Genomic DNA, 26,967 nt, shown 5'->3' with positions numbered 1-26,967 from the left:
ATTGGTAACAAACTACAATGCCCATAGAGCAATCTGAAAAATGCTGGGACCTGTGCGCATGCGCAACATCACAAGAGGGTGGCGCTAGTGGAATGCTAAAGCCTGTCTTTTATCAATGAGCCCTCCGAATGCATGCAGGAGAGTCTACTTAGAGTTCCCGCGCATGCGCCGTGTTGCACTCGTCGCTATGGGGCAGCTCACTGCCGGGCTGGTGCTACAGGTGGCTGCTTTGTCTTTGTTGCTCTTTTGTTGGGAGGTGAAATCCACAGGTGAGTGCAGGATATGTAAGGCCGACCTAATGCTAGTTTCCAGTGGGAGGTTGCACGGAATGCAATTCCTCCGTTGCTCTGAATTGTTACCACTTTGCCTTCCAAAAATACTAGAATATCCAAACTGCATCTTACAGACTCTGTGTTGGTGTGGGATCTGTTATCTACGCTTGCAGTTTCCCAGTCCAGTCCTGGCTAGACTCATTCATGCCTTCAAAACCAGAACCTCTTTGAGTGCATCTACACTGTAGGATCAATGCAGTTTGGCACCACTTTTAACTGCTCTGGCTCAGTGCTATGGATCCTGAGAGCTGTAGTTTTGACAAGGTTTACTTTTCGGGCTGTGGAACCCTGGGATTTGTAGTTTGGTGAGGCAGGAGCACTATTTGGCAGAGAAGGCTGGAGATCTTGTAAAACTACAAGTCATGAGAGTTGTACAAGTTTGCTTTCTGCCCCAAAGTTGCGCAGAAACATTTAGGACAGTGTTTCTCAACCTGGGGGTCGGGGGATTGTGAGGGGATTTCAGAGGTCACCAAAGACCATCAGAAAACACATTTCTGATGGTTTTGGAATCCATTTGGGTTCACAGTGCTCTGTAGATGTAGGTGAACTACACCTCCCCCCAATCACTGTCAATTCATCCCAAATCCCTCCAGTATTTTCTGTTGGTCATGAGTGGTCTCCGCGTGGCCCAATTCTATCATTGGTGCAGTTCAGAATGCTTTTCGATTGTAGGTGAACTATCAATCCCAACAATTACAACTCCCAAATGTCAAGGTCTGTTTTGTCCAAGCTCGACCAGTGTTCATATTTGGGCATATTGAGTATTCATGCCAGGTTTGGTCCAGATCTATCATTGTTTGAGTCCTCAGTGCTGTCTGGATGTAGGTGAACGACAACTTCAAAACTCCAAAACAAACCCTTCCAGTATTTTCTGTTGGTCATGAAAGTTCTGTGTGGTTCAATTCCATCATTGGTGGAGTTAAGAATGCTCTTTCGATTGTAGGTGAACTATAAATCCCAGCAACTACAGTTCTCAAATGACAAAATCATTATCACTCCCCCCCCCCCCCCCATCCCACCAGTATTCAAATTTGGGCATATTGGGTATTTGTGCCAAATTTGGTCCAGTGAATGAAAATACATCCTGCATATCAGATATTTATTTACATTACAGTTCATAGCAGTAGCAAAATTACAGTTATGAGGTAGCAACGAAAATAATGGTTGGGGGTCACCACAACATAAGAAACTGTATTAAGGGGTCGCGACATTAGGGAGGTTGAAAACCACTGATTTAGGATGTCAAAATATTAATATCCTATCTTTCTATATTTCATAGAAGGAAATACGGTCAGATTTTTAGGCTCTTCCTGAAGGCTGCCAGGGTGGGCTCTTACCTAAACTCTCTGGGTGCCTAAAAACAACACATAAAATAAACACACAGTACAATACAAAAAAGTAAAACCAATATCACATAAAAACAACAATTTAAAACTCAGAAAAACACCCAATAACGTATAGTGATGACTGCCATAAGACATGGCCAAATCCTAAACAAGACAAGGGAATGGGATAAGTGCAAATTGTAGCTAAGGAACAAGGGCATGGGATGAAAGTGCAGTGCCGTGTCTCCAGGCAAGAAGCAGACAGGCTTTGAAGCTGCAAGGCCATTCAGTGCTAATCAAGATGGCCAACTGCTACATTCACTTTTGCCTCCAACAGACAAGAGTTCTTTCTCCCACCCTCAACATTCCACAGATCTATAAACCCCACTTGCCTTGTTTCCAACAGACCTCACCTCACAACCTCTGAGGATTCCTGCCATAGATGTGGGCAAAACGTCAGGAGAGAATGCTTCTAGAGCATGGCCATACAGCCCAGAAAACTCACAGTAACCCAAACTGGTTTGGATTCCATGGCAATCTATATGATTGTAAAGGTGTTGGATGTTTACCTATGTGCTGCATGTAAATGCTGTAACCCGCTATGAGTCCCCTAGGGGAGAAGGACAGAATATAAATAAAGTGTATTATTATTATTATTATTATTATTATTATTATTATTGGGATCACATAGTCCTGAGCCATGGCAGTTAAAGTGGTGTCAAATTGCATTGAGTCTACAGTACAGATGTACCCCAAGTCTTTCTCCTAACTGCTGTGTTTAGTTCTCCAACTGCTTCCTGCTAGCACAGGCATGGGCAAACTTCAGCCCTCCTGGTGTTTTGGACTTCAACTACCACAGTTCCTAACAGCCTCAGGTCCTTTCTATTCCCCCTCAGCTTCTGTTAGGTTTTGTGGGATTTGAAATCCAAACACCTGGAGGGCTGAAGTTAGCCCATGCCAAGTTAGCATCTGCGTCAAGAAATACTATTTTTGTTCCTCAAACAAGTTGAAACTAAAACACTCAGCTATTGGATTCTGTAGCCTCTCCATGTGTCAATTGGGAGGGAGGAAGGGAGGGATTGTTTGAGAACATCCTATTTCCTTGCTTTTTCAGTCTACTTTTTCTTGCTTGGGAAAAAAAGATAGGGACACATTATAGTGGTGGACTAGGACTCTGGAGACCAGAGTTCAAATCCCCATTTGGGTGTGAAACCCACTGGGCGAACTTAGGAACGTCACACTGTCTAAACCTCAGAATTTGGAAACTGCAAAGCTCTTCTGAACAAATCATTCCAAGAAAACCTCTTGATAGGTTTGCCATGGATTGGAAGCAACTTTAAGGCACACAAGAATACGAAACGGCAGTCTAGACCAGACATGGGCAAACTTTGGCCCTCCAGGTGTTTTGGACTTCAACTCCCACAATTCCTAACAGCCTCAGGCCCCTTCCTTTTCCCCCCTCAGCTGCTTAAGCACATCTTGATTGTTTCAAGATGACTCAGAATGTCGTTTGTGTTTCAGATACCAGGTGGAAAAAATACTTGGGCCAGATTGACAGAGCTGTGGAGAACTACAGGCCATGTGTGACAGAAAATTGTCGCTGCTATCAAAAGTAAGGGGGATGGCATCTCTGAAATTTCAGTTAATATTTACAGAATGGAAATGGGACGGAAAGAGTACTTTGTGTTTGAAATGTCTCAGATTCAGTGCACAACTGATACAATTGAATAGACAACACGTAGCAAACATTCTTTGCCTGCTCCCGTAGAGATGAGTTCGCCGTTTATTTATTTATTTTGTGTCAAAAAGCATTGCATAGATAAGTATAAAACTGATACAAAATAGAAAGAACACAAGTGACTAAATAGTTTTTGATCAAAAGCGTGCAACAGCAACCGTATTGTCTGTAGCCTTAAACAATTCTTCCTCTGTGCATGAGGCAGGGCATTGTGGGCAAGCATACAGATGCTGAGTTGTTTGTTCTGCTCCGCAGTTGCACTAGGTACAGGATTCTTCTAGGTAGTCCCACTTTGCTAAGTTGTCTTTTGATCTGCCCACTCCACTTCTGAGTCTGTTCAGGGACTTCCAAGATGGTTTGCCCGTGGAGGAAGACCTTCATGGGGACCATCCAATTGGGATTTCCTGGTTTAGCTGCCCAGAGGGATAATCTTGTTGTTGCTGGGGGAACGTTAAGAGGAGTGGTGGTTCTCATGAAGCTTTCCCTTGATTTGAGTCTACTAGGAGGAGGCTGATAGCCATGCAGTGGATGGCTTTCACAGTGTTTAGCCTTATTTCTCTCACAGTTAGCATCAACTTCCCGTCGCACACCAGGGAAGGCAATGCCAGCTAACTTAGAGAGTTTATCAACAGGTGTAGATTTGAGACATCTTGTGAATATTCTACATGTTTCGTTCAGTGCTATGTTCACCTGTTAGCAGTCAAATTAGGCAATATCTCTGATGGTATATCATGTTAAAACTATGTATCAGGGTAACATGTAGGATTCCTAAGCTCTCCTCTCCTCTGCAACTTGCAGCTGAGCTGGTATCTCCTTGGTACTCATTTTAAGCTGCAGCGTAAGAACAGTCACATCAGATGCATCACATAAAGCAGAACAGTGTATGCACATGTGTTGTACCAGTTGGAGGGCATGACCTGAGACCAGAGTTTAGAAAGGCTTTTTAAAAGGGCATTGCCTCCAAAATCTTCCAACCAGGCTGACCACTGCCCATTTGTGTGGGTAGTATTGGTGTTTTAATCCCCCAACGTAACTTTTCCATGCTCTCCTCTTGGCCAGGTATGCTGATGCTGCTCTGGTCTTCCAATTCATGGCAATCTTGCTGCAGCCATAATGCAGCCACTTGGCATGGAAATTTTGTCCTGAGCTGGCTGCATTTCTCCCTGTTTCCACAGCCAGGGATCTTCTTCATTTTGTATTTGTTGATGTGTGCCTGCAAGTCACACTCTGCAACTCTGTCATGGGTTTTTCTTGGCAAGATTTGCTTTGCCATTGTCTCACTGTAAGGCTTTATTTTTTTGTTGTTGTCTCAGGAGCGACTTGAGAAACTGAAAGTCGCTTCTGGTGTGAGAGAATTGGCCATCTGCAAGGACATTGCCCAGGGGAAGCCTGGATGTTTTGATGATTTTACCATCTTTGTGGGAGGCTTCTCTCATGTCCCCGCATGAGGAGCTGGGGCTGATGGAGGGAGCTCATCTGCGCTGTCCCCGGATTCGAACCTGCGACCTGTCGGTCTTCAGTCCTGTCGGCACAGGGGTTTAACCCACCTTGCCACCGGGGGCTCTAAGGCTGAGAGTGTGTGACTTGTCAAGTGACCCAGTAGATTTCCATGGCTTATCGGGAATTTGAACCTTGGTCTCCAGAGTCATAATCCAGGGCTCAAGGCCCTAGCTGCTGTCTGATACTACTACTTACAATAAAATGGGCAAGGGCTACTGGGTAGCCTAGGGTGTAAAACGGAAGGGGTTCACCTGAGTGTAATTTAATACAATACAATGACACTTTCACTGCCTTGGGAATATTGTGGGAAACTGGGATTTCCAGTATAGGGAAGGTAATTTAGAATTCCCAGATTGAAAGATATAGTGCCTCATTAAAAATCAGTCCCAAGGGTTCCACAATGTTGCCACAACACTTGTAGTGGAATCACTTTTGTACTGTGAAAGGCCTAAGGAAAACAATGGTTTAAACCTTTGTGCTGGCAGGACTACTTACCGAAAGGTTGGCGTTCGAATCCAGATAGTGGGGTGAGCTCCCTTCTGTCAGCTCTAGCTTTCCATGTAGGGACTTGAGAGAGGCCTCCCACAGGATGGTAAAAAATCTGAGTGTCCCCTGGGCAACGTCCTTGCAGACAGCCAATTCTCTCACACCAGAAGTGACTTGCAGTTTCTCAAGTTGCTCCTGACACTCAAACACAAAAAAGCCATTGACGCCCTCCAGTAGACATCTAGTATCTGCTGCCTCAGGGCACATCTACACTGACCATGTAATGCACTTTGAAGATAGCGTGACAGCGTGGTGTTTAGATGACACACTCTGTGAATGCACACAGCAATGCACATTAAAGGCTTTAAACTAGGACAGGCAAAGTTGTGAGATACTCTGAAATAGAGCCCTTAATATGCATCAGTAGATTTACTTGTAAATCACATTGTATGGTAAAATCAATTAAGGGACAGACACTTCCGCAATCTGCACATGCACATTGCAGCAGGTGGAAGAGGAAAAAAAAAACCCATTCCTCCATAGTCATGAAGTCGTGAATTGGTCATGGAACCAATTCAAGGCCAGCCTCTGCAGTGTGTGTAATCATTATGCAAATCTCACATCATTTCCAGGACTTCATATGTAATCGTTCGTACAGTGAAATGGCTTCCTCCTTTTTCCGCACCAACCTAAATAGTAAACATAGATATGTCCTCACTCTGTGTAATACTACACTTGACCTTAGCGAAAATGTCAAGAAGTGATGGTAGGGCTGTCCCTGAATCTATTATGGTATTTTGGAATTAGACTTTGGAAAAGTCTCCCTTTTGAAAAAATAACTCTTGAAATTTCGATGCAGACTGGGAGGTTCCGTGGGATGTAATCTAGAGCCAGAATTGCTTCCTAAATATCTCGTTAGACTTGCATTCTACTAATTTTCCCTAAAGTGTTTAATGACATCTCTTATTCTTAGAGTGAGGGAACAGGATTTGGCTCCCTTTCAAGAGGGAATCTCTGAGGAGTTTCTGTCAGAAGCAATCAGCCGACGACTCGGGACTCACTACCAGATCATTGCAAAGAAGTTGTACCGCGAGCATGACTGCATGTTCCCTGCCAGGTGAGAGCAATACAAAATCCACCCCTGTGAAGAGGAAAGCCTCCCTTGCCTCCTTAACCTCTGGGTCACTGAGCAGAAAATGTTTGAAAGGGCTCCATTCCAAGCCAAGAGGAGGAAAGTGATGAGGCCTTACTGTGCCTGCCGTGTAGCAATTGCACCGACTTTTCTAAGAAATCAATACTGACACTGCACTTTTGGTGTGTGAGCAGGTGTTATGGGTTACAAGCTGAAGGAAACTGGGAATAAATGCCTCCGGAGAACAAGGATAATTGAAAGGGATAACTGGTGGAGTTGCTTAAAACAGGAGTTGTTTGGGTGTCAGAAGGGGCTTGTGACTGCACTCCGTCTGATTTGTAGTTCTTGCTGAAAAGCAGCGTTCACAAGATCCCTCACCTGTTATTTTCTTGTCTTCTCCCGTTCCTGTCTTGTTCACCTATTGCTGCGCTCTTTCTGGAACAGATATTGAAACGTCTATAGCAGCATTTTGTCAAAGGCTATCATGGCTGGAATCACTGGGTTGCTGTAAAGTTTTTGGGCCGTATGGCCATGTTCCGGAAACATTCTCCCCTGACGTTTCACCTGCATCTATGGCAGGCATCCTCAGAGTTTGTGAGGTCTCACAAAGAATTTGCTGCCTAATCTGATGTGCAGTGATGAAAAGTGCACTCTTTGGCCAAAAAAGTTGTGCATTACAGTTGCTGCCTGCTTAGAATTCCTTCTTTAAAAGCCAAAGTGTTAGGACACCAAAGCTTCCAGTGATGGAAAGGAAAACCTTGGGGTGCATCTATGTTGTAGAATGAATGCACCGTAATTGCTTTGGTTTAGTGCTATGGAATCACAGGGGCTGTAGTTTACAAGGCCTTCTTTGCTGGTGCCTCACCAAACTACAAATTCCAGGATCCCATAGCATTGAACTTTGGCCATTAAATTAGAGGTGACATCCCTCAAAGAGGAGCTTCAGGTGCAACTCCTGAAGCAGCTTCCCTTTTGGCTTTGGGTTAACACTAAGATGACTGTATGTCACAAATCTTAATAGTCACCCTAATTTTGGCGAGGTCATTTAGCCAGAAAAGGCAAACATTACATTTGCATAAATAGGGTATTTAATGATTCAAACATTATTTTTTGTAGTGAATCACAATATCACAAGTAATGTTACTCCAAATGTTTTACTTTTTGAAGTCATTGGGGAGGATTTGCTCTATTTTTGGACTCTTATATTTTAATTTTATTTATTGAATTTGTATCTCATCTTTCTTTCAAGGTAAAATGCAAGGTGGCTTATGTTCTTCTTGGGCAGCATATCAGTATTATTATCCCCATGTTACCTGACAGAATTGGGCTCCAATAATAATAATAATAATAATAATAATAATAATAATAATAGTTGTTGTTGTTGTTTTATTTTTATATCCTGCCTTCATCTCCCCGAAGGGACTTGGAGCGGCTTACATGGGGCCAAACCCATTACTGCAATTAAAACATAACACATTAAAAGCATATCAACAAAATAATAACAATAAAAAACAACATTCCTATGGGTTTGGAAATCAGGTTGTACCCCAAGGAAAGGCAATCCAAATTGGAAGCACAATGGAAGACCTAAATGTGCATACTTCCCTGGCTTTTCTAGGTTTTCCAGAACAATGTTCAACTTTGTCCAGAAATGTTTTCTTCAAATAATAGCAAATAATAGCAAAGTAGGCTTATACGTGCAGATTTTTCACCTTGATGGGGATCCTGCACCTCTGTCCATCTCTTCCCAGTAGGCCTACACAGTCAACTTTCAATCATGAGTTTTAATTTACATTCTATTGCTACTATATGTTGATTCTGTATCTGTGTTTGGTGCAAGTTTTTATATTTTTGTGTTTTTAATCTATGGAATTTATTGTATATATTTTATGTTCATGTGTTTTTTACTTTGTTGCGCCCCACCGTGAGCCATTATAATGGCTCACGATGGTAATAATAATATTAATGGTAATAATAATAATAACAATAACAATAATAAATAAAATAATAATTATATTCTCATTGTTGAGTTGCTATGAGTTTTCCGGGCTATATGTCCATATCTCAGAAGCATTCTCTCCTGACGTTTCACCCATATCTATGGCAGGTATCCTCAGAGGTTGTGATGTCTTTGTTATTTTCCATAAACGTTGAGGAGTGATTGTATCATGTGTGTTTCCATCTGCAGATGCAGTGGGGTTGAACACTTCATCCTGGAGATCATTGATGAACTTCCCGATATGGAGATGGTAATCAATGTGCGAGACTACCCCCAGGTGCCTAAGTTCATGAAGCCAAGGGTGCCCGTCTTCTCCTTCAGTAAGGTGAGAGAATGAAGAGTTGTTATCCTCTTAGTAATTCTAGATCCTAAACAATGAGCCAGTTTTATCTTTCTTCATTGAATCTTTTGCAATATTGAGTAGTTTCACTATAATTATCTCACCTCTCTCTTTTCCTTTTCTGCAAGACATCAGAATACTATGACATTATGTATCCTGCTTGGACATTTTGGGAAGGAGGCCCAGCTGTTTGGCCCATCTACCCAACCGGCCTGGGACGCTGGGACCTAATGAGACAAGATCTCAAAAGGTATGTTTGATTCAAAATGAAGGTCTTTAAAAGCATACTGAGCTTTGGGTTGCTGCGAGTTTACTGTACTGAGCTTTGTTTGCATCTAAAATCCATAGAGTCTTAAGTGTTCAGTATTAAGCACATTTTAAAAGTAATTGTACTTTGTGAAATTGAAGCTGAATATAGACTTCATAGCAGCTTCAGAAAGATATAAGCTATGTTTACATGCATCCGAATTGACTCAGTCTTTGTGCCAAATTGGTTGAAATCCATATATAAGTTAGCTCTGGAAGAATTTTGCTGAGAATGGACAATAGAGTGGTGCATGGAAGAAGTGGGACTCTATTGTTCTTTAATGGATAGTGTACCTATAAGAGTTGCATATTGGGAATAGTCAGGGTCTCCCACATATTAGAAAAGCTCCCTTTTGGGTTTTTGTTATAGTGAGTGTCACTTTGCACAATTCATGTGCAAGGTATGTGAATACCTTTTGGAAGTAGCTCCAAATATTGCAAAGAAAAATATTGGACTTCTTAAAATGTGTTTGGTTCTTCTGCACATGGTGATTAGCTTGAATTTTTGCTTTTAACAAGCTGCTTGTTGAAATGTTTATCCTGCTGCAATGAAAATAAATATGCTGATTCTCAACTGTGAAAGAAACTGACGATTTCCTCTTGATTGTCTCAAGCTGCAGAGATGAAGGAAGCAAATACACAGCTGTAGTGCATGCATTTCTTTGCATACACAAAAATAGAATTGTAAAACAGCTTGTTAACAGTCTGTGGCACTTTTACCATTGGGATGGGGAGCTTGTTTAGCTGGGATGACTTCACCTGCAACGAAAGAATAGTTTCTGAGTAATAGAGTGGAATTGATTTATTTCGGTAGATAGATGGTTACCTATCTCCTGCCTTTCAGGTATTTATACCATACTGTTAGCAAAGCCAATAATAGAATGGCATTATGTTAAAATACATCATGAGTTAAAACAGAAAAATAGCAGATAATACATTGAAAATAATGGAAAAAACTAATGCAGTGCTGTGAATCTTGTGGTCCTCCAGTTGTTCAAGTTGCAGCAGGCCTAGCCAGCATTTGCAGTGGTAACAAATGCATGCTGGGGATTGTAGTTCAGTAACCTTTGGAGGGCCACAGGTTGCCCATCTGGGACTAATGCTTTATTTTGGTGCTACGAAATATGCTTGGGTCCCTTGGTGGTGCAGCGAGTTAAACCGCTGAACTGCAGAGCTTGCTGACCGGAAGGTTGGTGGTTCAAATCTAGGGAGCGAGGTGAGCTCCTGCTGTTAGGCCCAGCTTCTTCCATCCTAGCAGTTCGAAAACAAGCAAATGTTAGTAGATCAATAGGTACCGCTTCTGCGGGAAGGTGACGGCACTTCATGCAACCATGCCGGCCACATGACCTTGGAGGTGTCTACAGGTCTTCAGCTTAGAAATGGAGATCAGCTCCACCACCCAGAGTCAGACATGACTAGACTTAATGTCAGGAGCAACATTTACCTTTATAAGATATGCTGCATCAATGTTTTAATATGTCTTGATGTACATTTCCTTAGCTCTTCAGAAAAATGGCCCTGGAGGGCGAAGATTTCTAAAGCCTTCTTCCGAGGGTCCAGGTGAGCTGTTCTCATTTCAGAGTATTTTAATGTTTTTGTCAGTTAGAACTATAATAAGTTAGAACTGAGGCCTTAATAGGATGAGAGCTCTGTATTGTGCTCTCCAGAAAGACCAGCTTCTTACAGAATAATGTTTAGGTTTAGTTGAGCATGTCACTTTGCTTTAGAAGGTAACATTTAATGTGACAAAAAGGTTTCTTCTCAATCAAATGCCTTCTCAACATACCTATGTCATTGTACAGGCCAAAGACAGAGAGCAGTCTAGGCTCATACCTTGTACTATCTATCCCCCATAATCTAAATACTATCCTTTTTAGTTTGGGATGAAGGGAGCCTACACAAATTAAAATAAATGACGCTAAAATCTTCACGACATATAAAAGTTTAAAATGCAGTTAGTTTGTCAGTAAGATGAAAATCAGAACATAGCCTTTAAAATGGAAATGTTCAATAGGCAAGAAAAAGCACATTGTTCAGATTTCAAAGAGTTGCCTATACAACAACACTATGCAACATGATTTCCTGGGTTATAATGTCATTTCCGGTACTGTTCCATTATCTGGATGGAGGCCACCAGGGGCGCTAGAGAGGGAATGATTGTCCCATTTATGGGGGTGGAATTGAAGGAAGAAAACCATTTTCCCCGATTTTCCTGTTATTCCCCCCATCCATGCCCCTGTTGTGGAAACAACCCTCCTTTACGATATGGGAAGCAGGAGGCATAACCATTGAAAATGAGGGAAATGGTTTTCCTCCTTCAGCTCCACCCCCATAAATGGGACAATCCTCCTCTCTCTAGTGCTCCTGGTGGCCTCCATCCAGATAATGGAACAGTACCTCATTTCCTATTTGGTTCTATCATAAAAACATGGAAAAATTGATTTAACAGCAAAAACCTTGCTTTTGTGGAATATCCTGCAGCACATTTTGCTATAGTTTTTCAATGAATATCTCATAGAGTCTCAAACAATTCAACGTAGTTTGTGGTAGCCACAAAAACGAAATTTCTAGAGTATAACAACGACTTTTAAAGTAAGTGCCACACAATTAAACAGGAAATAACGCATTCAAAGTGGGAACAGAAAATATTTCAAATTTTGTTACATAATGTAATTTATCTGCCCACAAAAGGGAGGGCACCAATCTAACCTCTTTAGGGAGGAAATCCCAGAGGTTGGGAGTAACCACTCTCCTGTGTCCCCACAGCATGCGCCTTTGAGAGTGTGGTTTACAGTAGTAATTTTTTTTAAATTGATTAGACATTGGGCCATAGCACAATACGAAACCAAACAAGGCTTGATAAGACTTGATTGCACTCTATGTCGTAAGTTAAAATAAGACACTTATAACAATACAGTAAATATGGTAAAATATGATAAAACTGAGTATATACATCATATTTTCTTATCACCCCTACAATTTACCCCAATCAGCCTCACATATATGGTTCTCAAATGTATTGTTTTGCTTAAATACAGAGCTGTTTTATATGTTACTTTTGGGTCTTGGCCACACATAAAATATGTTGTTCTGATGTGAGATTCCCAATACATTGTCGGTTTGATATATGGACCAAGGTAGAAGTTTCTCACTTTCTTATACAATTTACAGTCAAATAATATGGGTGCTATATCCTGGTCATCTGGAAGAGTGGCATCACACAGAGTTTCTCGATATTTCTTCACAACAGGAAAATCTGTGGGGAAACTTTGGTGTGTGATGAAGAAAGGCACTGATGTCCTCCTTGCCCTAAAAGGATCCACCCCAACTTCCTGCCATTTTCCTTCCTTAACTTAAATGTTTGATCTTTCATTGTTATTCTCTGCTATCTTCTTATTAGATTTCATTTGCATGTTTGGTTATATAAGTCAATCAACAATAGGAAATACTCTTATCGGATATTTCTGTACTTTTTCTCATAGGACAAGTGCCGAGCGGGATCCCCTCATCCTTCTTTCGAGAGAAAACCCAGAACTAGTTGATGCCGAATACACTAAAAACCAAGCCTGGAAGTCTGAAAAAGTAATTAATGTTAAACCAAGTCTTTCCTTTTAAAAAAAGGATATTGCGCTATTTTATATTACTGTTCATTGAAAGACTGGTATCAACAATATGAAAGTTCTTACTTGAGGGACAGAAAAGTAATGTTAAGCTAGAGCAGATCTTGGGAAAAGTGACTTTTTATATTTCATCTCCCAGAATCCCCTAACTTATTGTCTGGTGTATATGTGTGTATATATATGATGCGCATCCTCCACAAAATTCAGATTTTCAACCTCTTATCTGGAGGAACTTCACCACTTGCTCTGATTCCAAAGTTTTAATTGCTAGGAGATAATAGTATTGGCATATAATGTATTGAAAACTAGCCATCCCCTACCATGCGTTGCTGTGGCCCAGTCTGTGTATATGTGTTTTGTGTGTGTATATATGTGTGTTTATATATTTGAGTATATGTGCGTTTGTGTATATATATGTGGCTTTGCGCATGCGTTGTAATATATTTTTTGTTTTTTGGCTTTTTAAGTCTCTTCTTTTGTGTTTTTCAGTGTTTTTATGAGTGATGGTCACTCGTTGGCCTGAAAGGTGTCTTGTGTCCAAATTTGGTGTCAGTTCGTCCAGTGGTTTTTGAGTTATGTTAATCCCACAAACGAACATTACATTTTTATTTATATAGATTGATGGGTAGCTCTGTCTTGTTCAGTAGTCCCTAGCCTGTCTGTGAAGCTGATTTAATAGGACACTATTACCAAAAGAAGTTCAGCTATGTAGCATAGCATGCATGCTCTCCTATAAGTCCATGTATAAGTTGAGGGCAGATTTTGTGGGCAAAATTATGGATTTTAATGTAGTCTGTGGTTAGGTTGAGTGTTATTCTGTGGAAAGTAGAAGGCATCAATGGCACATTAGAGGCTAGCTTCCCACCCAGGCATTCGAAAAGGCCAGAAGTGGCACCTCGGAGGAGGGAGTCAAGAGGGTTAGTGCTTCTTTAAGGATGAACTAAGGTCTTGCCTTTCTGTTGGGGAGTCTGAGTTTTTAGGTTCAAAAAATAACCCTCAGTTGGGGTGATTCCACCATAAATATAGCAGCTAGATGTAAACTTTGTAACCAGCAAAAACTTCCATGTAATTAATCATAGAATCATAGAGTTGGAAGAGACCTCATTGGCTGTCCAGTCCAACCCCCTGAGCCAGGATAAGCTTCCATTCAACAGGATGGCAGAGGATTGTAGAGTCAGAACTTCAAAACTATTTATTGGAGTTAAAGAAATACATTCTTGATAGAAAAGGTCTTGGAGCTCACTAGCTTAGTAAATCTTATCTTCTAAAGAGGTAAAAGGGTAAAAAGTCCATGCTGCTACATTTTGCCTTAAGAAAGGCAAAATGTGCATCCTCATAGGTATGTAGAAAAGCAGAAGAAACTGGAAAAATGTCAAATGGCCACATGGCCAGCCCAGGGAGAGAAAAATACCTTTGGAAAGGAAGCTCCCTTACAGAATTCCATTCCTACATCATCAAAGAGGATGAGACAGTGGCAAGGAGGAAGAGTAAAGACAAAGTCCTTTTGGGAAACATGCATAGGAATTGGGGTGGTGAGAGGTAGGAATACAGTACTCACATTGATCCATGGATGAATCAAACTGGATTCCCTTAAGTTTACCAATGCATCATATCATTTCTGATTTATCCTAAGGTGACCCTATCACATAGCTTTTTGGCAAAGATTGTTCAGAGGGGGTTGCCTTTTCCTTCCTCTGAGGCTGAGAACATGTGACTTTCCCAAGGTCATCCAGTGAATTTCAACTGTGGAAATACCAAAAAGCTTGATCCTATTTGTTTCAATTCTTACAGGTTGATGTTTACTTATTTTGTTCTTCATCAAGAGCATGCTCCCCTTTGTATTTTGATAATTGGGATGTCCCAAACAATTGTAGCACGGTCCTTCCATTTCCGTTGCTGTGATTCTGTCTTGTGGGATTGTGGAATTGTGGAATGCGTAGTTTGTTGGGAGACTAGCAATTCTCTAACCCATTGCTGCCAAATACAGTACAAAGGCAATTTGGCATAAAATTCTAAATGCCTCTTAATACATCATGTAATGTCTTATGTTCTAACGTGGCAGTTTTGTCTGTGTGGTTAAGAGTTGGGCGGCCAGTCTATTATGTCTGCAACATATGTGAGGAAATATAGCATGTTTAGGAGGAAGTGAAAGTGATCTGGGATGTCTGGATTTCATGGTGTAGGAGGCATAAACACCAATTGTTAAATTCACATTTTAGTTGCCATAAGTGTGAGAAGATGAAGAGTTTCTAAATGACCATTCTTATTCTAGGAAATGCTCTGCATTCTGAGAAAATGATGCACAGCTGTAGCTTGTTTGTGCGGAAAGGGCATTGGATGCGTCCACTGTCATTCAACGAAGCACAAAGCTTCATGTAGACATAATCACTACAAAGTGGGGTCCTTTTTGCACTCATATACGAAACCGTTTATATGTAGAGCTTATTTACTGTGAAATTAGTTCACGTGAGCTCAATAGGACTTGATACCAAGGTCTAGGAGTACCCTGTAAGAAAGTAAAGGACTAGTATATATGTCCTTTACTTTGTGTCCTATAGAAAGCAATTGGTGATTGTGGTCTGTAGGAAGATGATTTCAAATCACAATATGATCTCTCTTTTTTAGGATACCCTTGGGGAACCTCCTGCTAAGGAAATTTCACTAATAGACCATTGTAAATACAAGTAAGTAATCGATTTTGATTAGAAATTATTGGAAATTGAATTTGATAACACTTCAGTTCTCATGTGAGCTAACTAACTTTCTTCTGGTTAGCAATATGGCGGTTTGAACACTCCACATAGAATCTGCTGTGACTCATGTCTCTATTACACTGAAATGGATATTGAAAAGTTTATAGCACATCGCTAAACCATTGTAATTCCTTGTGTGCCAGTACTTTTGCTTAATCCCTCTTATCCTCAAGCTCTTGGTGTTAACCCAGAGGAGTAAGAACTTGAATAATACGGCAAACTTGATGTGAAAGAGAGCTTGAGTCCAACTTATTGTGCAATAACCTTTTTTTCTTATATATCCTAAGATTCAATCTCTGTTTAATGTTACTAATCACCTTTGACATTTGCTTGTGCATTGTAGTAGAAGAAGGAATTCTGCAATAGTTTGGGGGGTTTTTTTGGATTTTTTTTTTGCTCATAGGATGAGGTCATAGATTCATAAGGAGCCCCCGGTTGTGCAATGTATTAAACCCTTGTGCTGGCAGGACTGCTGACCGACAGCTCGGCGGTTCAAATCCGGGGAGCAGGGTGAGCTCCCTTCTGTCAGCTCCAGCTTCTCATGCAAGGACATGAGAGAAGCCTCCCACAAGATGGTAACTCATCCAGGCATCCCCTGGGCGGTGTGCTAGCAGATGGCCAATTCTCTCACACCAGAAGCAACATGCAGTTTCCCAAGTCATTCCTGAAATTAAAAAAAAAAAGAATCATAGAGTTGGAAGAGATCCATGTCATTTCTAGTTTTTTTTCCTTCCACAGTTATGTTTTTGTATTATTTCCCAGTTCTCTCTATAACATTTGGACTAGTATCTCCAGCATTCGATCAACTGCTGCCCTCCAGAATACTTCCTCCCTCTGATAGCTTTGTTTAAAGCCTTAATGATCAGAAAAAATAGGAAAAATCTTCGTAGCCACTGGTGTGAAGTACAGCCCATCACTTGCCAGAAGTCAATCTTCATGAAACTGTCGACTGTGGTCCAAGAAGCTAAATTCTTCTTCTCTCCCTTCTTGGCTATCTCCCTCAACTGGGAGGAAAGTTGAAATGATGACTTGCTTCCTATCCAGAGCTTCATAATCCATTGTGATATCCTCCAATTTATTCCCATGTGGATCAGACACACAATTAAAAACAAACAAATGTCCTCACATACGCCTTTAAAGCATTCAAGGAGTCAAGAGTGATTCCCAAAACACGGCTCACTATCTGCTCTTCCCTCAGAGACACACACACATTCTCTCTCTCTCTCTCTCGGATGTCGATAGCTGTGTTGGTGGTGTGTAACTTCCATTTTCCCACCTCCCTTTACTACAGTATGTGGCACCTTGAACTATTTTCCCCTTCCACCTCTTATGAAATCCTGTCTGGCTTATTTCTCTGTACGTTATTATAATTCATCTGAGGAATCCCAAAGAATCCCTCTATCCCCTGTGCACCACTCAGTGATAATAAGTAGCTGATATGATTATGCTCCCTCCGATACCTAAGGCACTCTGTCGTCTCATGCTCCCTAGAGTATCTCGGAGAGAGATTTTGTTGCTATATATAGACGGTGATGCTGGGATGCTGGTATGTTTAATGACTTCCCCAGGGTCTCTTGAGAAGAGGAAAAAGACACCTGGAATAGAAATTAGCCATTTTTTAAAACTAGGCAGGTCTATCTCAGTGTAGCAGCTCCTGCCTCATTTGTGTTTTTACAGTGCACCTTGTAATTTTGCTCCTGCCAACAGGAGAAACCTACTCTACGGATGCAAGCGCTTAGGTGCTAATGGGGTTTTATCTGTAATATATCTTAAGGTTGATATAAATGTATTTTAACACTGTGTTCACTTATTTATATTGATTCCCTGGGGGCGAGGATTCTTATTTACTTATAACCAAGAAGAAATATGAACACTGCCATAGGTGCTGCTGAATTTTTAGTTTTTGATGCTGGGTGACTCTATTCATAGAGTCCACTGCCACAAAGGAGACATAAGATCCTTCTGTAATCTTTAATCATTATAGTATCCTGCATATCTTTTAAAAGCATAAATACAAATAGTTATGTAATACAGGCAAGTACCATATTTACCAAGGCTGTCATAACAAATGTATTGGAGTGAACAGTAGCAGTTGGTCTACCCATTTTCTGCCCTCTGTAACTGTCTTGGGGATGTGTGAACTGACAAAAATATGAGGCAAATCTATATAAATAAAAATATAATGTTCATTTGTGAGATTAACATAACTCAAAAACTACTGGACGCATTGGCACCAAATTTGGACACAACACACCTATCAGGCCAATGAGTGACCACCACTCATAAAAACACTGAACAACACAGCAGAAGAGACTTAAAAAGCAAAAAGAATAACATTACAACACATGCACAAAACCATCTCTCTCTCTCTCTCTCTCTCTCTCTCTCTCTCTCTCTCTATATATATATATATATATGCACACATACACAGACTGAGCCACAGCAATGCGTGGCAGGGTATGGCTAGTAATAGTAATAATATTTATTTATTTGAGAAATTAATACCTCGCCTTTCCCCACCTAAGGGTCCAAGGTGGCTTACAGCAGATAAAATATGCATAATAAATGTTAAAATATTTAAAACCAAATATTTATTATTTAGTTACAGTATTTATATTCTGCCCTTCTCACACTGAAGGGGAGTCAGGGCAAATCACTGAACACATGCACAGCAAACATTTAATGCCATTATACACTGACAGGACAGGCACAGTACATAGATAGATGTGTATAGACTTTTACCATCTTCGGTGTCTTGGAGGTTGTGCTAGTTTCCAGCAGCGGAGGGATACTGCCACTCCATTCTCCATGCTGAAGAGCCCTGTTCACAGATTTCCTACTTTGATCGAATTACTGGCATTTTTCTGGTATTTCCTTATGGGGCCATTAAAATACCTCCCCGCTTAAGCTGTACCTATTTATCTACTCACATCTGAAGACCGACAGGTCACAAGTTCGAATCCGGGGAGAGGCGGATGAGCTCCCTCTATCAGCTCCAGTTCCTCATGTGGGGACATGAGAGAAGCCTCCCATAAGGATGATAAAAACATCAAATCATCCAGGCGTCCCCTGGGCAATGTCCTTGCAGACAGCCAATTCTCTCACACCAGGAGTCACTCCTGACACAACAAAAAAAAATCTGTTTTCGATCTGCTAGGTGGGCAGTGAGCTGGGCTGAAGGTTGGGTGCTTACCCCCGAACCGGACTTCGAACTGCCAACCTTTTGATTGGCAAGATTTTTTGCAGCTGGTGGTTAACCTGCTGTGTTAAAGCCCAGACCAAATATTAGTAGTTGCCGTTACATAACCTAAAACATGTATTAAACTATAATAAAACTTTTAAACCACCCATAAAAACATCATACATCATGCTGTTGTTGTGTATTTTGAAGGTTTAGTTGTTGGTGTTAAATACTACAAAGGGGCTCATTAAGTTATTTAGGAAAAACACAGGCTTCTGGGAGAAATAATTCACCCTCCTTGATAGAAATCAAATAAATATGGGTAGTTCAGTTTAGTGATGAGAGATGAGATAAAAATATTTCCAAGAGGACAAGAATGTTCTTAGAACACAACCAGAACCATTTCTCTCGAGGATGTTTAGAATTTTCTAATTTTTAGTTACATCTTTAAACAATATATTGTGAATAACCTTTCTGTTATTCTCAAGCATTCAGATGGTATGAAAACTTGAAAGAACCTTTCAGGGTGTTGTGGAACTGTCACTGCTGCTCCAAAATGTAGGATTGCTTTCTATGAATTGTGTCCCCCCCCCCCTTTCAGCTTAGTTCCAGTTCTACATCTTCCCTCTGTAGCTGCCTTCATCTGTCTTCCTCCCTGCCACTGTTTGTTTCCATCTCTTCTGCTCTAGCCACCCCTCTCCACCATTTTTTTCAAAGTGGGTGACCAGGACTGAAGAGAGGTTCTGCTCAAAAGTCTTCTTTCCTGAGCTGGTGACATTGGTTTTAGTGGTGATGCTGAAGTCCTTTCAGTGTGCTTTGCTGGGGAACTTTGATATCCATGCTAAAATTTATCCATTAACAGCAGCTTGTGATTTCATGTCTTCTATGAAGATTATGGCGCTCCCAGTGGCACAGCGAGTTAAAGCATCGAACTGTTGAACTTGACCAAAAGGTCGGTGATTCAAATCCAGGGAGTGGGGTGAGCTCCCACTGTTAGCCCAAGCTTCTGCCAGCCTAGCAGTTAAAAAACATGCAAATATGAATAGATCAATAGGTAACAACACTCCATGCAGTCATGCCAGCCACATAATGACCACCTATGATGACTATGAATCTGCACCAATCTACCTATTCTACAGGCCACATAATAATAATAATGATAATAATAATAATAATAATAATAATAATAATAATAATATAACAACAACAACAACACTAATAATTCTATGTCTTACCTATCTCTCCTCATGGCTCAAGGTGGGTTACAGCATCGTTAAAACACACAAACATTATAAAGGTTGTATAAATAGTCATACTAAAATGTATTTCTATAAAATAGACATATTAAAACTTATTTCAATGAAATGCATATTAAATTACAAAGAACAGGGATTAAAACACAGCACGTGAGTTTAAAATTCCTAATTAAAACATTCTGGGCATCCCTTCCTGCACTGGACAGGATGATTGTGATCTTGGTATGAAGGAGCTTTTCAGTTTAGTTGTCATAGGTCTTTGGATATCCAGGTATTTGGGGCTTAGGCTCCCAGAATTCCTGACTGTTAGCCAAGCTAACTGGTTTCTGGAAGCTAAAGTCTGAAACACCTTGAGGATCAAAAGTTGGGAACCACTGTCACAGACTACTCACTAAATTCAGAGCCTCTGCAGAAGTGGGCCCAGGGCCCATTAATATAATCCCCAGGATACTGGTGTATCTAAATGGCTTTTTTATCCTTTTTGGAGTGTTTCCTGTTGGGTTGTAGTTTTTTTTAGAGCAATGTGGCCATGTTCTATAGCCCGAAAAAACCTACAACAACCCAGTGATTCCGGCCATGAAAGCCTTCAACAATATATGTTTCCTGTTGCTTTGGCACCAGATCCTGTTGAAACCCTGGTAGATTTCTGGAATGAAGAATTAGACAGAGCATTAAAGAAGGTCACTCTTGATTGTCTGTGCTGAGGAGTCCACAGAAACATTTTTGGGTACAGGTCCAAAAATTATACAAATGTATGACTCCTGTTGCTAAATGAATTGTACTCTTTTAATTTGACAGGCCAGTTCCCTTATATTTCAGAGAACTAAGTGATGATTTTGAGAAACTACTTCTCAAGAGTCCTCACACCAGAAAAGAAGAACTAAAGTGCAATGAAAATTTTTGAAAAGGAAAAGAGATAGCTTGTTTTTTTCTTCATTTTAACAGTTGGAAACTTTCACGGTTTTAAAACTGTACTGAAGAAACACTTTAATAAATAGCATTAATATTTGAAATATTTCCAACATATGGTAAAGATAGAATTCTTTAAAAGCTTTGAGTTGGTTAATCTTTCACAGAAAATAATAACACCATCAACAACACTTTATTTATATTCTGCCCTATCTTCCCAAGGGGACTCAGGGCAGATCACAGTACACGTACACAAACATTCAATGCAATTTTGAATAGACAGGACAGAGACAGAACACAAAGGAGGTATGTTGTGTTGACACTTTTTTTGGCACTTTGGAAGTTGTGCTTGCATTCAGCCACGGGTGATGCTGTTGCTCCATCATCTATATTTGTAAAATGTTTATTCATGACAGATTTGCAACACTAGTTGAGAGACTTAGGGGTGGTTGAGGGCCGTAAAAACAGACATCTGGGCCAATGAGGTCCCGGGACCATACTCTGCTCAGTCTGGCATAAAAGAAGAAAATTGCCATCCAGTTTTACTGATTTTTTAGTTGGATGCTAAATGAAATATGCTAATTATCAAATTCAACATGATATTCTAAAATAGCATCTTGATTATTGCTGTTATTCAGATACCTTTTCAACTTCCGAGGTGTAGCAGCCAGTTTCCGCTTCAAGCATCTCTTCCTGTGTGGCTCACTGGTATTTCATGTTGGAGAAGACTGGCAGGAATTCTTCTACTCCCAACTAAAACCTTGGGTTCACTACATCCCAGTCAAATCAGATCTCTCTGATGTGAGGTGAGAAATAGAAGCCACAGTGTTTTACTAACCACTGTGTGTACATTTATATGCTACCATGTAACTCAAATTTTCTGGTGTTAGTGCATTAAAATATATATGTAGTATTTTTATATAGTAATAGGTCTTGGGTACAATGTGGGTGGGGACCACTTTTGAAGTATTAGGCACCCCAGGCCATGCGTTGTAATGTGGTGCTCTAAACATTGGTCCTCCAGATACAGTAAGAAACCTGTGAACGCAGTTTCACTTACCTTTGCCCAAAGGAAAATTATTCCTCTAGAAATTTCCTAGATCCTTCAGATACATTATAAATTATCTCTGAAGTTATCATAGAGTCATGTGGCGGACCTAACAGACTCATAGAGGATAGTTACATAGGGATCTCTAGGTCCTCCACAGCAACTTCATGGTGCTGAGACCAGAAGTCACATAATTTACTTGCATTTTGTAATATCCATGGTTTCAGGTATGTTCTAGGTTCAGCCCAGCAATGGAAACTGAAAATATTCCTTTTCATTATTGTATTGATAGTTTTTTTTAATCCAATTCAACCCCTAATCAACCACCTTATAGTGAAAGGAGTCCCCGATGGTGCAATGGGTTAAACCCTTGTGCCAGAAGGATTGAAGACTGACAGGTCAGAGATACAAATCCGGGGAGAATGCAGATTAGCTCCCTTTGTCAGCTCCAGCTCCCCATGCAAGGACATGAGAGAAGCCTCCCACAGGATGGTAAAACATCAAAACATCCAAGTGTCTCCTGGGCAACGTCCTTTCAAATGGCCAATTCTTTCACACCAGAAGCGACTTGCAGTTTTTCAAGTCGCTGCTGACACAGATAATAATCTTATAGCGAAAGTTTCTCTGTCCATCAGGAGATGAATTGGACAAATCAGCTATCAGTACAATAGTGGAAAGGAATATTTTCAGTTTCCATTCTTGGACTGCTGATACATCTTCAGAATGTGATCCAGTAAAAAGAATGGATGTTACTAAATCCTTCCAGTAGTTTTAGAGCTGCAGAGAAAGAGACTTGTGCATCTTGTTTTGATCTCAATTGTCCACCTGTCCTGCAGCTCCAAGGACCTGACTAGCCATCCTCTGAACCACATGTTGATGCAGCATGTGGTAACTTGCTTATGTCATTTCAGGGAGCTATTGGAGTTTGTGAAAGAAAATGATGATGTGGCTAAAGAAATTTCAGAACGGTAAGTTTTGTGTTTTTCATCATTGGTAGGAACATAGCTTGGTAGTTAAAAGATTTTGAATATAAACCCATGAGAATGAGAATAATCTGGGATGCCACATGAGAATAATCTGGGATGCTATTGTTCAGATTCTTTAAAGATGGAAAATGCTAATTCATAAATTGTTGTTGTGGACCTTCAAGTTATTTCCAACTTATGGCAATCACAGATTTCCAAGAGTAAGAGTGTGGCTTTATCCAAGCAAACCCAGGGCTTTCCATGGCCAAGCAGAGAATCGAATCTTGGTATCTGGAATTGTGGACCAGATAGTTCTCAAACTATTACATCACACTGACTCTCCTTTGTATATCAACAAAGCAACATTCTATATATAAACGATAATATTTCTGGCTTTTTAATTCATACATGCCAGTGTGCATTTGCAGGTGGGGAATATTAGAATATTATTACATGACACAAGAGGCAAAACAGTTAATTTCCTATCTAAATTACTTCAAATTCTTCCGTTACTATGCACAGTCTTCCAGATTTTTCCACACAAGTAATTAGTTAATGTAGTTTCCAATAAAAAAATTCTTCTCCAAAACAAATTATCTGTTTATTAATAACCCTATTAATAGTTGAGTAAGACAAGGCCAGGGTCTGTTCCGTCATATGCTATTACTAAGCTTCCGTAAGATGTTACTGCATGCAGCTGCTTTGTAATTGGTGTTTGCACAGTGTTTTGTGAGTAGTAGCTGCGGCTGATTATTAGTAAAAATGTTAAACAAGGTCGGTGCAAACATGCTGCCTTGAGGTAGACCATGGTTTTGCCTCCTCCATCTACTTTTCCTGCCCTGGAACTTCATATAGAAGCTTTGGTTTTCTAGCGGGGTCTGGATAGTTTTTGTAAAATCATAGTCCCAGGTGATATGGTAGACTTTATACAGCAGTTTCCTATGTTGCATCATGTCATAGGCTGCCGTAAGGTTCGCGTAATGCCACCTTTCTCATGTAACCTTTACAACATACCACTGACTTGTTTGTTTTATTGGAAACGAGTCTTACTGATATTTCTGATTATGAATACACCTGAGTTGTATTTCAATTTAATTTCAACGTGTTTCCGCAAATAATCCTAAGACATTGTGGGACTGCGTCCTCTAGAAAGATGAAGCTGCTTTTCAATTGTACCGCACTGTTTGAGTTCGGAAAACAAGTGTTGACATTTTGCATTTCTTTGTCTTGCCTCTAGGGGTCGCCAGTTTATCATGGACCACTTGCGAATGGAGGACATCTCTTGCTACTGGCAGAAACTTTTGACTGATTACTCCAAAGCTCTGACTTACAAAGTCAAACGGAAGAAGCACTACAATGAGATTTCTCCTAAACGCTTGAAAACAGAATTATAAAGAACAGATTTCCATTTTACAGTTCAAGTCTAGAACTTGAGGATGTGGCAAAATACAAAGAACAACACTGTTATTTTTCATGGTGGAGTCAGTATTTCATATTGCCAGACTACAACATGGAAGTGGGAAGAATATTATAATTATCTTTATGGTCTTGGTCTGTTTTCTCAGCTCCAAAATCTTTTTTTTTTAAAAAAGGATCATGGTTTTTTAACAAGGTTCAAAAGAATTCAAGTCAGTGGGGATTTAAGTTCCACTTAGTTCTAATATTACTTTGTTTCTGATGTCCTTTGGAAAGGGGAACTTGCATGCTTGTTTTCGGCTGACTCATCATTTACTACCAAATTAATTCCATTGAGTGGGCTATATTACTGAAAGGGTGAGTGAATCATTTCCTTCATTGTTCGGATGCAACATTTAATCCTGTTTTTCTTAGGATGCAAGTTCATTACAAATACCCAGCGTACCACATCAGAAAGACTGAGACGTAATTTGACATTTATCCTTTACAAGAGTTTCTTTAGGCTACAGGGATACTGTGAAACAATCAGGTTGTAGGAAACATTGCACAAAATAAGAAAGGTACAGAGTTTGGGAAGTAAGGTTTTTAACCACAGTGTCCAGCCTCCACCCAGTGTGGCCAAGGAAATAACTTTAGAAAGCTACGGAAATGTGTTGATAAATGGGTCTCTAAGAGAACGAGAAGTTTTGGCTAGGTTGGATCAAGGACCCCATATGGTCTAGTATTTGTTTTAAAAACCTTTTGGATAATTCTGGAAAACTGTTCGGAATCACTGAGTTGCTGTGAGTTTTCTGGGCTGTATGACCATGTTCCAGAAGCATTCTCTCCTGACTTTTCACCCACATCTATGGCAGGCATCCTCAGAGGTTGTGAGGTCTGTTGGAAACTAGGCAAGAGGGGTTTATATATCAGTGAAAAGTCCAGGGTGGGAGTGTTGTTTTTTATTTACTGATTTTAAAGAACAACACTCAGAAAACAGGATAATTCAAGACAAAACAATCAGTGCCAGCTAACACCTCCTAACAAAGGATTCCCCTAGGCAGTAAGCAGCCAGTCCTTGAATCTGCAAGACCATTCAGTGCTAATCAAGGTGTCTAACTTCTACATTAACACTTGCCTCAAACAGACAAGAGTTCTTTCTCCCACCCTGGACTTTCCACAGATATATAAACCCCACTTGCCTAGTTTTCAACAGACCTCACAACCTCTGAGGATGCCTGTCATAGATGCAGACAAACTGTCAGGAGACAATGCTTCTGGAGCATGGCCATACAACCCGGAAAACTCACAGAACCCAGTGATTCCAGCCATGAAAGCATTTGACAACACATTGTTTGGAATATCATGAAGGTAATTGTGCATTGTATTCAAACTCTATAGAGTTCAGACCCAAGGGAACAGAATAGACTATATTGTCATTGTACAACAAAATGCTTTTCCCAACACACATCACAAAATCAACACTCCCATCCCTCGACACTCCAACCACCACCACACAGCCCCCAATGCCACATCAATGTGAAGCCATGGGGTTCAATATAGTTACAGCTCTAGGATAAAAGCTATCTCTCAGTCTGTCTGTCCTTGTCTTTGTCATCCTGTACCGTCTGCCTGATGGCAATATTTTTTTTAAAAAGAATATGCTGGATGAGATGGATTCCCAGGAATACTTTGAGCTTTCTTAGGTCTGCAGGACTTCTAAAGTTCTTCCAAAGAGAGGAGTGGGCAACCAGTGATTCTCTTGCAGTAGTGGTGATCCATTGGAGCGCCTTCCTATCTGCCACTATACAGTTACCAAACCGTGAGCAAATGCAGTAGGTTTGGACACTCTATAGCACAGCAGTAGAAAGTGATCAGCATGGATTTGAGTGTCCCCTTTCCCCCTCGCATACACTGCTCTATCAGTTTATGATTTATTCATAATCCCTTAAGGAGGGATTATAGGACAGTGGTAGAACACTTTATTTACATACAGTACATAGAGTGACAGGTTCAATATGTGATATCTGCAGTTGAATTTGTACTTGAGACCCTGCCAGTCATCTAAAATAGATGAACAGATTGACATGGTTTAATACATATTCCAGTGGCATAGTTTGCTGATTCAGGTATAAAATACACCTTTTGTGGTGTGCTTTATTTTCGTCCCCCAAAGTGTTATATGAGACAGTGTTATGGATAAATTTTTTGCCTGTCTTTTTTATTGGTTGATATGGTGGTGGTTTATTCTTTAATGAGAAAAATAAATATTTTTCTTCAGTATTCTTAGGGGGCATAGATTGAAGATTGCGACAGGCAATGTGGGAAAATTATATGGCCATAGTTGTTACCCTGCTTATTCCTACACCGACCCAAAGAGACAGGTGAAACTGAAAGACCAACACAAAATTATTTGCAATGCAGACAGACCTATTTGGGGATAAGGTACGTTGAGTTCAGTGGGACTTTTTGCTAAGGAAATGTATACAGGATTTCAGTTTTAATGAGTCTGAAGTTGAGTGGAAAAATTGATGGATGGATGGAAAAAAGGGTGGATGGATGGATGGATGTGGTCAGTCCAGCGCAGTTACTCTTCTCTGAACTCAAGAACGGGGAACAGAATGTTGGTGGACAGGAAAAGAGATTTAAAGATGGGCTGAAAGCCCACCTTAAAAACTGTGG

General features: G+C 40.4%; 1 protein-coding gene across 1 annotated transcript; it reads left to right on the top strand.

Annotated features, from left to right (window-relative positions):
- Nucleotides 1-95: 95 nt before the first annotated feature.
- POGLUT1 (protein O-glucosyltransferase 1) lies at nt 96-26,574 on the top strand. The gene is made up of 11 exons (XM_060770564.2): nt 96-269; nt 3,179-3,269; nt 6,355-6,498; nt 8,702-8,837; nt 8,981-9,102; nt 10,659-10,718; nt 12,641-12,740; nt 15,404-15,462; nt 21,516-21,683; nt 22,837-22,893; nt 24,128-26,574. Exons 1-11 carry the CDS (start codon nt 116-118, stop codon nt 24,282-24,284), a joined length of 1,248 nt encoding a protein of 415 aa, XP_060626547.2. The 5' UTR covers nt 96-115; the 3' UTR covers nt 24,285-26,574.
- Nucleotides 26,575-26,967: the final 393 nt, after the last annotated feature.

Source organism: Anolis sagrei, chromosome 3 (genome assembly GCF_037176765.1).
Source record: "Anolis sagrei isolate rAnoSag1 chromosome 3, rAnoSag1.mat, whole genome shotgun sequence".
NCBI lineage: Eukaryota > Metazoa > Chordata > Lepidosauria > Squamata > Dactyloidae > Anolis > Anolis sagrei.
The sequence above is the reverse complement of the archived record's forward strand: the minus strand, read 5'-3'. Positions and strand labels throughout refer to the sequence as shown.

Excerpts from the sequence above, each read along its gene's own strand:
- POGLUT1 (XM_060770564.2), top strand. The coding sequence starts at position 116 with ATGAGCCCTCCGAATGCATGCAGGAGAGTCTACTTAGAGTTCCCGCGC. Across the intron at positions 12,741-15,403 it reads AAGCCTGGAAGTCTGAAAAA|GATACCCTTGGGGAACCTCC; the intron begins GTAATTAATGTT and ends TCTCTTTTTTAG. Across the intron at positions 15,463-21,515 it reads ATAGACCATTGTAAATACAA|ATACCTTTTCAACTTCCGAG; the intron begins GTAAGTAATCGA and ends GCTGTTATTCAG.